Raw genomic sequence first — 15,335 nt, forward strand, 5'->3', positions numbered from 1 at the left:
CATGGACATCGACGCGCGCTAGCGTGGTGATAGAGCATTCGTGTGACAACCGAGACGTTCGAGGTTCGACCCACACCCCGCGAGGCAGGTGAACTAGGGGTGAACTAGGAGTGAAAACTTGGGGCGCCCATTTGTGCCCGAGTTCACCCTAGTTCACCCCTAGTCATTTAAAGTGTGTTTATATTGCTTAATGTGCATTTTTATTTACTTGCGTGTATGTTTATGTCAATGTGTGTGTGTATTTGTGTTATGCAACAAAAAAGATTGTTAAGCACTCACATGCGGCCTTATAATTTGAGCAAGAAACAATGGCAAAATGTTTCCAACAAAATAAATCTAAAAACCTGCAAACACACACAAACACACACACACACACACTATGTTAACAAAACACAAAAGTAAACAAATCCACAAGGAAACTTGAAAAGAAGCTTACCTTGTTGATGGGGAGCAGCATACAAGTGAAAAATCTCAACTCCAACAAATCGTGAGGCACATATCTGCAGAAAGTGAGGAGGAGGAGGGTAACAAAGGAAGAGAAGAAAGGCGCAAAATACGCAAGAGAAACTTGCGGTTCTTTTTTGCAGGATTCACCGATGTAGATGATGTCAGTATGTGTATCGGTACAAGCGTCGGTATACGCACCGGTATAGACATCGAATTGCACATCGGTGTGCACTGTTTACACGTCAAAAATCTGAATTTTTTTTGTAAAAAAAGACTTGATTTTCCTCCAGATTTATCTACACATATATCCGACGCCCGCCATTGTCGACGTCAATAATCTGACGTCAAAATTTAAGTGATCTCTTGTAGTGTGCTCAATCATTTATATCAATTAGTGCTAGATCACATTGTTCCCTTTCAAAGGCCCTTGGTGCTTTCACACGGTCATGCTCAATAAGTGAAAATTGTACAATTGCATGTCCATTGTATTTGTACAAAGTATGGCCACTAGCTACAAATTGCTTTCTCTAAGGATGTATAGCTTTAGTGTATAGATTGATGCCTCTCAAGTCATGTTCAACAATTAATAGTTTTGACAAGATTTAATGTTATCACGGTCTAAAATGTCGAAGAATGATAGGCACACCATGCTTAGGTTGCAAGGTGAGGATACAAATAGGAGCATGTCTATACGAAGGAGAGAGATGAAATGAATTGTGAATTGTGAAAGGAGCATGCAAAGAACAATCTTAGCCTCCATCATTGCAAAGTTTTGTGCCAACACAATTTCGAGGTCCAAAAGAGAAGGGCATAAAGGCCATTGGATTTTTGCAAGCTTTCGCTACTCCCTCTGAAAAACGCTCCGGCTTGAACTCATCAGCATCTTCTCCCCATATGGTCTTGTCATGGTGGATTGCAAGCACAGGTACCCACACCGATAACCCCTTTGGAATTTCAAGATCTCCAACCTTTATACTTGAGAAAGCCTCTCTTGCAAGAAGTGTGGCAGGCGGTGTAAAGTCGTAGGGACTCCAATAGAATCATACCTAACTGCACATAAAAATACACTATGTTAGAAACTTTCTTGACCTCTATTAAAAACTTTGAGAAGCTTTGAGATACTCTTTCTTGAACCTGATAACACTCACCTGCTTCAAACAAAGTAGATATGTCCTCCCACTTACATCCCAAGTTATGTTTATACTCAATTAGCTCGATGAAACACAAAACTATTTTAGAAACACATTAGGTCATAACTTATAGGACCACAGCCATGTACTAGTACATGAGAAGAACTCTTTATGTATTTACTGTTATATATACAATATCAAATATCTATGACATCCACTACTTTTTGTTTTCGAGCTTTCAAAAATAGTTCCAAAGAACAATAGAGTCAGGCAGGCATCGTTGTCTTGATGCTTTTGCCCCAAGTCTTAAGTAGTTTTCTAATATAGCTGATGATCTCCTTAAAAGACCCACAATTCATCAAGTTTCTCTTTTCATTTTGCAATATATAGTAAAATAGAACCCTTGGCCATATTTACAACCTTATGGTCAGAAGGCCAAGGGTTCACCTTAAAATATATAAGTGTAGCACGTGAGTTTGGTTGGAGGGGTTTTTATATTTCAAAGTGTTAAAAAATTGTATATACAAGAGGGAACGTGTAAAAGTGATTTTTTATTTATTTTAAGTACAGGTTTATGGAATAAAAGGGGTCCTTTAATTCATAGTGTGTAGAGGGGTTTTATGAATATCTTTTGTCAAAGAAAACTTTCAATCCCTAGAGAATTCCCAGTGTACCTAATTATGTCATTCTATACCAACTTAGAGCAGACAAGTTTCCAGGATTTAACGTCAAGCATGTTAGATGTTTCATACCTTGCTTTAATGGGTACATCTCTCTCTCTCTCTCTCTCTCTCTCTCTCTCTCTCTCTCTCTCTCTCTCTCTCTCTCTCTCTCGGGGTCTAGGCTGTCTTCAAACAACTTATCCCTGATGAGCTTCCTAGGCAAAGCGAGACTGCAAAAGTTGTGCCCATCAAACAAAGCAGAGTTTCTGGAAATCCACAAAAAAGAAAGCATCCATACTCTGAGAAAACCAATACATATACAAGTCCAAGCCAGGGATGAAGTTTGGATTGCACCAAATAAAAGCATGAACTTTGTAACTTTAATCTTCCAATAAAAGATATATATATCATATAACATCCCCACCAGGCAAGGCATGCAGTACAGGGCAATTCCGAAACACATGTTTAGTTGTTTCTAGCTGCAAACATCCTCTTCCTTGCTAAGTGCTCTCCAAGAGGGAGGCCCCTGTCCAAATCTCCAAAGGAAAACTTTATGCTTGAAAGCTAAGTAGACTTTTCTCTCTCTCTCTCTCTCTCTCTCTCTCTCTCTCTCTCTCTCTCTCTCTCTCTCTCTCTCTCTCTCTCTCTCTCTCTATGTGTGTCTGTGTGTGTGTGTGTGTGCGTGTGTGTGTGTGTGTGTGTGTGTGTGTGTGTGTGTGTGTGTGTGTGTGTGTGTGTGTGTGTGTGTGTGTGTGTGTGTGTGTGTGTGTGTGTGTGTGTGTGTGACAGTGCTTACCACTTTAAGCCTGCTAAGCATGTCGAAGTCGGGCATGTCGCCATGCTCGTGTAGGAAGAGCAGAGCCTCCTGGCGGGCACGATGCTGCCAAGTGGGGTTGGAGGCCAGGAGCATGAACGTCCATGTCAACAACAGCCACATCGTCTCGTGGCGGTGAAGAAGAAAGTCTTGCATTCGTCCATTAGCTGCCGAGAGGTATACATCCGGCCCAGCTGCTGACGCCGACGACGCTGGCCGCACAGTGGAGGCGCAGCTTCTAGCTTGGCCGCTTCCATCTCTGCCAGCATCAGCCCTAACAGGTCCTGCCCATAATAATCATTCTTCTGCTGCCCATCCTCATCATCAATATGTCCTGCCATGGCTTGCAGTGCTGCTGCCCGGCGACCCTCGATGATTTCCATGAACAGCGACTCCACCTATCTCCTTCAACTTCCATATCCTACACATATAAAATATAGCATAGCATTCTCTATTCATCCAACCCCTCACACACACACACACACAAACACACACACACAAAACTTGTTTGAAAAAACGGTTCATGCGAAAGATCAAAATAGGACAATTAAGAATTCAAACCCCGACGTATATATTACAAGAAGTTTTGGACAATTTCCCACATTGTGATTTATCCAACATCATGAGCTTCTCTGAGGCTGAAGGGTGAGGGAGGCGCCAGATACTTAGCTAGGTATGATTGGGGCAAGGGACCACCGGTCCAGTGTAGGGCGGTGGTCCCCTACCCCCACTCGTACCTAACTAGGTATGCGGTCCTCGTCACTATATGGCACGGTTCTAGGGCAGAGGGATCTAGGGCTCAAATTTGAAGGCGCGAGGAAGCTTTAATCTCCGCTATCGGATCATAAAGTGAACTAGGGGTGAACTGGGGATGGGTGAACTAGGGGTGGAACTAGGGCGGATAAGCTAGGGGTGGGTGAACTAGGGTGCTTAAACTAGGGTGTGATCATGTGTCATGCCAACATGGACATCGACGCGCGCTAGCGTGGTGATAGAGCATTCGTGTGACAACCAAGACGTTCGAGGTTCGACCCACACCCCCGCGAGGCAGGTGAACTAGGGGTGAACTAGGTGGGGGTGAACTAGGAGTGAACTACACCAATACCCCGAATTTGAAAAAAAATACATTTTCGGACCTCAAGGGTTGCTAAATATGGCAGGTATTCGGATAGATACACCTTAGTTAGAACTTAGTATAGCAATTTACGACATTAAAATCCGACTCGTATGGCCCGTTTTAGCCTAAAACCAAAATTTCCTAAGGTTGTGTGTGGAGGCACCGGGGTCGAGGCTGTGTGGGAACAGGTCTCAGGCCACTCAGAGCTTGCTTTAGTAGCTAGGGGGCGCCCTCTCTTCTTTTGGGAGTTGTGGGAGAGTTTCCATGCTTGAGAGTGATTGTGAGAGTCAGTTACACTAACTAACTGGAAACTTGGTAGGCATGTAACTGGACTTGCCATGCATAAGTGGAGTAGCTCTCAGATGCAAATAGCAAGCCAGGTCGATTTTCAGCATGGAGAGGCCTATTAAGAGTGTGCTCACACACACACACACACACTTGTACACACATCTTAGGGAGATGTTGCCGGCACACATAGTTTTTGGAGAAGAAGCAAAGGAGGGAAGTGCTACCCCAATTTTCATCTTGAGAACTCCATTGGATAAGAAATTCGAGTAGATTTTTCAACCCCTAATCACGATAATATCGATTTAATTTATGTTTTGCTGCAAATCTCTCCATCATTCTCTTGATTCCTCAACTATGATGCTTAATCATAGCTATATTTCTTAATAGCTGCTCTCTAATTCTCCATATCATTATTCTATTACATAATCATCATCCAATAGTTAATTATGCAAGCCATCAATCTCTCCTAATCATAGATAAATGCATGATTAGTAAGAAGAAATCTCCCGCTAGTCAGCATAGTAATTAATTGTCAAGCCAGTAATGATGTGGATTTGGTCAATTTCATTCTATTACCACACAATATTGGAGTAACTAAGTTGGATTCAATTTATTCATAGATTAGGATGTAATTAAGGAATATTGATCCGTCATTAATCCACTAGGAAGGGAATATTCTCTCACCTATGCATATGATGATTTTACATTTCTCTACTTACTTTAGCAAGGTGATTAAGCATGTCTAATTCACCTCTCTAGTAATATAATTAGTAAAAATCTGAAATTCTTAATAACCTAAGCTAAGTATTTAAATTTTAGAGCCAGTTCCCATAGAACAAGTAAGGTGTTATCCCTAAAATTGCTATGTCTTAAAGAAAATCTAACCCCTCGTACAAGAGTGATTGTTCAGTGATTCTAATCTGTCATCTTGATTGTTATAGTACTCTCGACATTAGTTCTTTTCTCCAAGTTGTCAATTAATTAGTGAGTAAAAATGACCCCGTTAAGAGAACTCGCTTCGGTGGTACCCACGACCGCGAGGCGGGAAGAAGCAACGTGAATGGTAAAGGAAAAGCTCCCATGGACGACCAAGTACCGGCCATCTCACGGGCCATTGACGAGGAAGTGGGAGGTAGGTCACATTTTCATTCAAGTTGTTTAATTTAACATTGCATATGATAAGTTAGGAAAGAGCATATCCCTAACATGTAGGACAAATCCGACGAAAACCTCGGCATTTTAATTCAATTGTATATTAAAGTCTAAGTAGGAAAGAACGGTTGATGGATATACTGTTTGAAATAGGAAAGAATGTCTACTAGGAAAAATTTAGCTCGGCATGTTCTATTTCCAATGTTGAACTAGTCCTAATCGCGTTGATAGTAGGCTCGAACTCAACTCACTTTGTGATGAGAGATTGTCCGCTAGATGAACCCTGAACCACTTTGTTTGCTTCCACTATAGATCTAGTGGCCACCAGGTTTACCATCAGATCCGCCGTTTGAGACGGCGGGGTGGGGACCTCACAATATACTGCATATTCTAGTGGTATGGGACACTAGAATAGGTACTATATAGATGACGACATGCATAAATAACGTTGTTTGGTTTAATAATTTATTTATTTTTATTATGAGATGTTTCTAACACAAAATACTAATCACTATCTTTGACCAATATAGTTTGCAAATTCTTATCTTTGCAACTGGAGGATAGTGCTTCCCAACAAAGAGGTATGTAATGGAATTGATATTTTACTACTTATTGTAGCTGACATGTGGAAAAGACTTTACCAATCTAGGCCTATGTAAACGGATATATATTTCATATACATTCTATTATTCAAGTGCTCTTTTATAAGCTTTGGCCATTTATGACCGGTCGGCCAGTTTGTACTCACTTTGACCATTCAAGAAGTCTATTAAGTAAATACATGCAAGAGAGAAATGGTCACTCTTGCACCGGTTTGACATAAGTTTGTTATTGAAATCTATTTGCGTTTTTTAAATCTATGTGCGCTATTGTAGTCCAATTGCGTTATTTTACTTCGTTTGTTGAAGTCCTTTTGCTGCTAACACTAAGCGGTTAGCCCTAAGCGTATAACCTTCAACGATCTAAATACGAAGAAGTCCGTCCTGAGCGGTAAGCGATTAAAGACCTAAGCGGTTACCTTTAAGCGGCGAGCCCTAGTAAACTGTTTGAATACCAATTAAACTTACACGACTAGCCCTAAATCGCTAAGTGACCAAATAACAAAACTAGACGAGCCGTGTGTAGGACTAAGCGGGTCCGGCTAAACAATTTAGTACATAAGCAACTAAGCGCTCTAATTAAGCTACGTCTAACCTTCATCGATCTAAATGCGAACCAATCCTAAGCGATGAAACCACTTATTACTTAAACGGTTAGTGTTAAAGGACTAAACCTAATTAATCGAATAGCCTACGATAAGTCTCAATTACAAAAATAGTAATATAATTTTTTAATTTCTAAATTTATTTATAAAAAATAATAAAAATAATTATAAAATAACATAAATCAAAATATATCTTTCTTTTAATGATAAAATATCGTTATCTTTTTTAGTTGATGATGATTTTTAATTAATATTATTTACAAAATAAACAAAAAATTTGAATTAAAAATGTGTATGCGTCATATATAGTGTGTTTTATACTGCATAATGTGCATTTTTATTTACTTGCGTGTATTTTTATGTCAATGTGTGTGTGTGTGTGTATTTGTGTATGCAACAAAAAAGAATGTTAAAGCACTCACATGCGGCCTATAATTTGAGCAAGAAACAATTGGCAAAATGTTCTCAAACCTGCAAACACACACACACACACACACACACTATGTTACACAAACACAAAAGTAAACAAATCCACAAGGAAACTTGAAAAGAAGCTTACCTTGTTGATGGGGAGCAGCATACAAGTGAAAATCTCAACTCCAACAAATCGTGAGGTAGCAGATCTACAGAAAGTGAGGAGGAGGAGGGTAAGAGAGGAAGAGAAGAAAGGCGCAAAATACGCAAGAGAAACTTGCGGTTCTATTTTTGCAGGATTCACCGATGTAGATGTCAGTATGTGTATCGATACAAGCGTCGGTATACGCACCGGTATAGACATCGACTTGCACATCGGTGTGCACTGTTTACACGTCAAAAATCTGAAATTAATTTAAGTGATCTCTTGTAGTGTGCTCAATCATTTATATCAATTAGTGCTAGATCAGATTGTTCCCTTTCAAAGGCCCTTGGTGCTTTCACACGGTCATGCTCAATAAGTGAAAATTGTATAATTGCATGTCCATTGTATTTGTACAAAGTATGGCCACTAGCTACAAATTGCTTTCTCTAAGAAGCTTTGAGATACTCTTTCTTGAACCTGATAACACTCACCTGCTTCAAACAAGTAGATATGTCCTCCAACTTACATCCCAAGTTATGTTTATACTCAATTAGCTCGATGAAACACAAGACTATTTTAGAAACACATTAGGTCATAACTTATAGGACCACAGCCATGTACTAGTACATGAGAAGAACTCTTTATGTATTTACTGTTATATATACAATATCAAATATCTATGACATCCACTACTTTTTGTTTTCGAGCTTTCAAAAATAGTTCCAAAGAACAATAGAGTCAGGCAGCATCGTTGTCTTGATGCTTTTGCCCCAAGTCTTAAGTAGTTTTCTAATATAGCTGATGATCTCCTTAAAAAGACCCACAATTCATCAAGTTTCTCTTTTCATTTTACAATATATAGTAAAATAGAACCCTTGGCCATATTTACAACCTTATGGTCAGAAGGCCAAGGGTTCACCTTAAAATATATAAGTGTACCACGTGAGTTTGGTTGGAGGGGTTTTTATATTTCAAAGTGTTAAATAATTGTATATACAAGAGGGAACGTGTAAAAGTGATTTTTTTATTTATTTTAAGTACAGGTTTATGGAATAAAAGCGGTCCTTTAATTCATAGTGTGTAGAGGGGTTTTATGAATATCTTTTGTCAAAGAAAACTTTCAATCCCTAGAGAATTCCCAGTGTACCTAATTATGTCATTCTATACCAACTTAGAGCAGACAAGTTTCCAGGATTTAACGTCAAGCATGTTAGATGTTTCATACCTTGCTTTAATGGGTACATCTCTCTCTCTCTCTCTCTCTCTCTCTCTCTCTCTCTCTCTCTCTCTCTCTCTCTCTCTCGGGGTCTAGGCTGTCTTCAAACAACTTATCCCTGATGAGCTTCCTAGGCAAAGCGAGACTGCAAAAGTTGTGCCCATCAAACAAAGCAGAGTTTCTGGAAATCCACAAAAAAGAAAGCATCCATACTCTGAGAAAACCAATACATATACAAGTCCAAGCCAGGGATGAAGTTTGGATTGCACCAAATAAAAGCATGAACTTTGTAACTTTAATCTTCCAATAAAAGATATATCTATCATATAAACATCCCCACCTGGCAAGGCATGCAGTACAGGACAATTCAGAAACACGTGTTTAGTTGTTTCTAGCTGCAAACATCCTCTTCCTTGCTAAGTGCTCTCCAAGAGGGAGGCCCCCTGTCCAAATCCTCCAAAGGAAAACTTTATTCTTGAAAGCTAAGTAAACTCTCTCTCTCTCTCTCTCTCTCTCTCTCTCTCTCTCTCTCTCTCTCTCTCTCTCTCTCTCTCTCTCTCTCTCTCTCTCTGTCTGTGTCTGTGTGTGTGTGTGTGTGTGTGTGTGTGTGTGTGTGTGTGTGTGTGGTGTGTGTGTGTGTGTGTGTGTTGTGTGTGTGTGTGTGTGTGTGACAGTGCTTACCACTTTAAGCCTGCTAAGCATGTCGAAGTCGGGCATGTCGCCATGCTCGTGTAGGAAGAGCAGAGCCTCCTAGCGGGCACGATGCTGCCAAGTGGGGTTGGAGGCCAGGAGCATGAACGTCCATGTCAGCAACAGCCACGTCGTCTCGTGGTCGGTGAAGAAGAAAGTCTTGCATTCGTCCATTAGCTGCCGAGAGGTATACATCCGGCCCAGCTGCTGACGCCGACGACGCTGGCCGCACAGTGGAGGCGCAGCTTCTAGCTTGGCCGCTTCCATCTCTGCCAGCATCAGCCCTAACAGGTCCTGCCCATAATAATCATTCTTCTGCTGCCCATTCTCATCATCAAAGCGAGACTGCAAAAGTTGTGCCCATCAAACAAAGCAGAGTTTCTGGAAATCCACAAAAAAGAAAGCATCCTACTCTGAGAAAACCAATACATATACAAGTCCAAGCCAGGGATGAAGTTTGGATTGTACCAAATAAAAGCATGAACTTTGTAACTTTAATCTTCCAATAAAAGATATATATATCATATAAACATCCCCACCAGGCAAAGCATGCAGTACAGGGCAATTCCGAAACAGGTGTTTAGTTGTTTCTAGTTGCAGACATCCTCTTTCCTACTAAGTGCTCTCCAAGAGGGAGGCCCCCTGTCCAAATCCTCCAAAGGAAAAATTTATGCTTGAAAGCTAAGTAGACTCTCTCTCTCTCTCTCTCTCTCTCTCTCTCTCTCTCTCTCTCTCTCTCTCTCTCTCTCTCTCTCTCTCTCTCTCTCTCTCTCTCTCTCTCTCTCTGTGTGTGTGTGTGTGTGTGTGTGTGTGTGTGTGTGTGTGTGTGTGTGTGTGTGTGTGTGTGTGTGTGTGTGTGTGTGTGTGTGTGTGTGTGTGTGTGTGTGTAAGTGTGTGTGTGTGTGTGTGTGTGTGTGTGTGTGTGTGTGTGTGTGTGTGTGTGTGTGTGACAGTGCTTACCACTTTAAGCCTGCTAAGCATGTCGAAGTCGGGCATGTCGCCATGCTGGTGCAGGAAGAGCAGAGCCTCCTGGCGGGCACGATGCTGCCAAGTGGGGTTGGAGGCCAAGAGCATGAACGTCCATGTCAGCAACAGCCACGTCGTCTCGTGGCCGGTGAAGAAGAAAGTCTTGCATTCGTCCATTAGCTGCCGAGAGGTATACATCCGGCCCAGCTGCTGACGCCGACGACGCTGGCCGCGCAGTGGAGGCGCAGCTTCTAGCTTGGCCGCTTCCATCTCTGCCAGCATCAGCCCTAACAGGTCCTGCCCATAATAATCATTCTTCTGCTGCCCATCCTCATCATCAATATGTCCTGCCATGGCTTGCAGTGCTGCTGCCCGGCGACCCTCGATGATTTCCATGAACAGCGACTCCACCTCCTCCTTCAGCTTCCGTATCCTGCACATATAAAATATAGCATAGCATTCTCTATTCATCCACCCCACACACACACACACACACACACACACACACACACACAGAACTTGTTTGGAAAAACGGTTCATGCGAAAGATCAAAATAGGACAATTAAAGCATTCAAACCCCGACGTATATATTACAAGAAGTTTTGGACAATTTCCCACATTGTGATTTATCTTAACATCATGAGCTTCTCTGAGGCTGAAGGTGTGAGGGAGACGCCGGATACTTAGCTAGGTATGATTGGGGCAAGGGACCACTGGTCCAGTGTGGGGCCGGTGGTCCCCTACCCCCACTCGTACCTAACTAGGTATGCGGTCCTCGTCACTATATGGCACGGTTCTAGGCCAGAGGGGATCTAGGGCTCAAATTTGAAGGCGCGAGGCAGCTTTAATCTCCGCCGTCTAATCATAAAGTGAACTAGGGGTGAACTGGGGATGGGTGAACTAGGGGTGAACTGAGGGTGAACTAGGGGCGGATAAGCTAGGGGTGGGTGAACTAGGGGTGCTTAAACTAGGGTGTGATCATGTGTCATGCCAACATGGACATCGACGCGCGCTAGCGTGGTGATAGAGCATTTGTGTGACAACCGAGACGTTCGAGGTTCGAACCACGCCCCGCGAGGCAAGTGAACTAGGGGTGAACTAGGCGGGAGTGAACTAGGAGTGAACTTGGGGCGCCATTTTTGCCCCGAGTTCACCCCTAGTTCACCCCCAGTTCACTGCGTGATCCGACGGCCGAGATTAAAGCCACCTCACGTCCTCAAACTTGGGCCCTAGATCCCCTCTGGCCTAGAACCGTGCCATATAGTGACGAGGGTATGTATGCGGTGCCTCTTGAGCAAAAGCTCATGATGTTATGCATTGTATGAAAAACAGTGAGAAAGACCGTTTTCCTACATGAGAAAATATTTAAATCTTCTTGTGATATAATTACGGAAGAACAACTCTCCTACTTCAGTTGTTTCCTAGCTCAGGGTATGACCAATTAGGGTATTAGGGGACAATGATTAGTTAAATGATGTATGACAACCTTCCCAAACCAAGGCACAAGAAGATTCATAAATTTTCATATGTAGGAGAACGGAGTCTTTTACAATGTTTTTCATACAATGCACAACGTCATGAGCTTCTACTCGAGAGGCACTGCATACCTAGCTAGGTACGATTGGGGGTAGGGAGGTCGGGGACCACGCCCCCCTCCCCCCACCCCCCAAATAGGGCCAACGGTCCCCTGTCCCCAATCGTATTAAGCTAGGTATGCAATGCCTCGATCCCTCACCGAAGCTCATGATGTTGAGGTAAGTCACATTGTAGGAATTATTGCGAGAATTTGTCCAAAACTTCTCGTGAGGGTCACACGCCCCAAATCTCTAGTGCCATCGCCTAGACATTTACTGGCCATCATGGATGTAATTGAAGCTCACTAATTTATCTAGTTGTAGTTGAAACTTATTAATTGATCGCTCACAAAATACTACTAGGACGTTCTCAAATTTATTAGGAAGCAAAGACATAACATTTTTTTAGCTTCTAGTCCACAAACAGAAAAGGCTTATGTGAAGCTAAACTGAGTTTAATTGGAGTCAAGGCATCATGTACAACGTGTACAATGAGGGTGCCAAGTTGCAGAGTTCAATCTACATTAGAGACAAGACTACAATGTTTTACTAGATGCCTTTGCCTCTTTGTACAGAGGCATTTTCATGTTTGATTGTAGTCAGAAGCATCATGTGCAATGTTGAATGTGTAAGTTGCAGCATTCAATCCATATTGAAGCAGTGTTCGGGAAAAATGATTTCGGGAAAAATCATTTTTCCAAACATACAAATTTCCTTTCCTTGAGTTTGCCAAGATGAAGTTTTAGAAAATTAGTGGTATTTTTTGGGTTTTACACTATTTTTCTCTATTTTGGGCCAGAATTTTTCCTTTTCCCCTTGCCATCAACCGGCATTATTGAAATTGAAAATGGCACGATATTAAGCTGAGACACATTTTTCCCGAACACTGCATCGAGGCATTATACAATGAGGATGTCAAGATCAATGCTTTTTTATGCTAGTTGGTGGACAATTAGTTTTTCAACCATGCACAAGCATAAAGCATGCAAAAAAATTTAACGGCATTAAATAGGTTAATACTCTGAGTTTGACAACTCTAAATTTAACGGCATTAAATAGGTTAATACTCTGAGTTTAATTGCCCGAGCACATGAGGCACCCTACCAACTAAATCTATCAAATCACATACATTAGACCTTGGCCATGAGAAAATCTTTGCTTGGGAATTTTATTCTAATGTATTTATTATTTTTACTATATTCATTCACATGTATTTACTATTTTTAGTGTGTTTACAACATTTCAAATCTGTGAAAACTTAAATCCACAAATTAATTATATATTAGTGCAAGTTTTTTATTTTGGTATAGAACATAACACAAATTAATAATTATGTGAGGATATCTTTACAAGTTTTAGGAAACAACCTAACCCCTAAGTGGGTTTGTGGTTATATTCAAACACTCTCCAAATTACATTACATTAAATGCAGTTATGAAAGCTATTGTGCATAAATGATTAATTTGCACAAAAATCAAAGAGTACATTCAAGCTAGCATGTTTATTGTCATGCCGTCAGCACTAAGTAACACCCACATTTATTAAGGAGCGGTAAAGGGATCCACAATGGGGAAGTTCACGCACGAAAGCCAAGGTGATTGCAACCACACAAACTATTTAAAATCTAAACTCGGACACGAATTAAACCTCAAAAACCTTGGTAGCCTGCGTTAACTCACAATATAACCTCATAAAAACGTGAGGGGTTACACAACGTGCACGCGGGTGAGTTGGTCAGCCTTGTGACACAAAACCCGATGCGCGAGGTCATGGTTCAAATTTGGGTCGTGAAAGGGTAGTGGAGTTTCCATGCCGCCTTGATTTTTGCGCTCGCCAGGTTTAGTGTGCCTCGAGGTCGTCCTTCACTTTCCGCTTGTCGATCCCTTAACCCCTCCTAATAAATGCACGGTCCCACTTAGTGTCAAGGTTGTCCACTTGAGTCTTGAGCCAATTCAGTATACTAGGTGAGGAAACTACAATGATGTATCATGTATTGCAAGAACATACTAGGTCTACCCGAGCGTTCATTAATTAATTATACGCTCAATCCCTACTCCCACTCTTCTCAAACTAAAGCCACAGTTTCCGCCTCCGAATTTGCGTCGGTTCCCATGCACGACCTCTCCTGCTTCGCTAGTGCCATTCTTGTTCCCGTCCCAGATAGAATCCTAATTATCAACCTACTCTTAAGACTTTCTCACCCTAGTATCTGCAAAATTTAGTTAGGTTTTTCAAATTCTATAAAAACTTGGTAAGGTCCATGCACTCTAGCAATAGGTCCAAAAAGGGAGCTTCTTTTACATCCCAATAGAGGGAAGCTGATCCCATGGCTTCCCTCTCGCATGCACACCCATACACGTGAACTTGGAAAGGGTGTCCATGGTGCTCGCTTCCTTATTTTACTTGAAGGCAAATTGCATAGACATGACATTTGCTTCAAGTTAAAGAAGAAGATGATGCCCTGCTGTCACCATGCTTGCACTCAACTCAACAATCATCAATGTGGAGTCATGACGTTACAAGAGAGAGTGAGCAACCTCCTTCGCACCAATAGTATCGCCAATCCCTAAGGACTAAAGCATATGTGGACATTATCATACAAAAATTTAGTATCGAATGATACGAATACTCTTGTGCATCAAAGACATTCAAGACCAAAATTTTCTCTTGGATATGATCATACGGGACTAAAGCATATGTGGGCATTATCATACAAAAATTTAGTATCCAATGATACGAATACTCTTGTGCATCAAAGACATTCAAGACCATGAAAGACCAAAATTTTCTCTTAGATATGGTCATACTCCTATAGTATTAGAGAAGATAATTTGGTGATGTTCCATACAAACTATTTTAATAATAATAACTTTGGACATTAACCCGAATAGTCATGTGAATGAATTGTATATGGGAGTAGAATATCATAATGTTGGCTTGAAAGTTTTTGGTAGAATTCACAAACGCACTCTCTTTTTTACATGTGTCAAAGTATATGTTGTGTTACCAAGATTAGCATATATACATAATGTCTATAGAGAACCTATTGTTAAGTGAAACCGCAAGACCATACAAAGCTTCTATCCAAGTTCATCCCAAGAAAGTACTTGATAGCTATCCATAAATATTTTCTTCAACAAAGAAAATAACGTCCTGGAGGGGAGGTTTTATGTAATCATGTTAATGTATAATGTGAGTTTGAAAGGAGGGGCTTTGAAATGTAAAAAATTCAGGTAATTTAACAGAGATACATTAAAATAATGGGTTTTTATTCAATTTTGAAAAAAAAATCTAAAATAAAAAATCATTTTATTCATTCAAACATATTAAAGAGAGATTATTTTAATACCCCATGAACGCACATTATATAGGGGGTATTGAATGATGAACCTCCGGAGATGACGTCATAGCCACATTAGAGCTAGGTGTAGACATACCAAATGTAAGTATGCTTTTAAGGTGACTTTGATTCACCAAGGGATCTAGGAAAGGGTTGAGACAAAGGAGACAATGGAG

General features: G+C 41.1%; 1 protein-coding gene and 1 pseudogene across 1 annotated transcript; both read right to left on the reverse strand.

Moving 5' to 3' along the window:
- Positions 1-973: 973 nt before the first annotated feature.
- On the reverse strand, positions 974-12,081 carry LOC147464035 (cytokinin hydroxylase-like; annotated as a pseudogene).
- LOC147464036 (uncharacterized) lies at positions 3,161-3,482 on the reverse strand. Its single transcript, XM_086530046.1, has one exon. It carries the CDS (start codon positions 3,434-3,436, stop codon positions 3,161-3,163), a length of 276 nt encoding a protein of 91 aa, XP_086386172.1. The 5' UTR covers positions 3,437-3,482.
- Positions 12,082-15,335: the final 3,254 nt, after the last annotated feature.

The sequence above is a fragment of the Adiantum capillus-veneris genome, chromosome 2, assembly GCF_014529385.1.
Source record: "Adiantum capillus-veneris isolate H3 chromosome 2, ASM1452938v2, whole genome shotgun sequence".
NCBI classification, from domain to species: Eukaryota; Viridiplantae; Streptophyta; class Polypodiopsida; order Polypodiales; family Pteridaceae; genus Adiantum; species Adiantum capillus-veneris.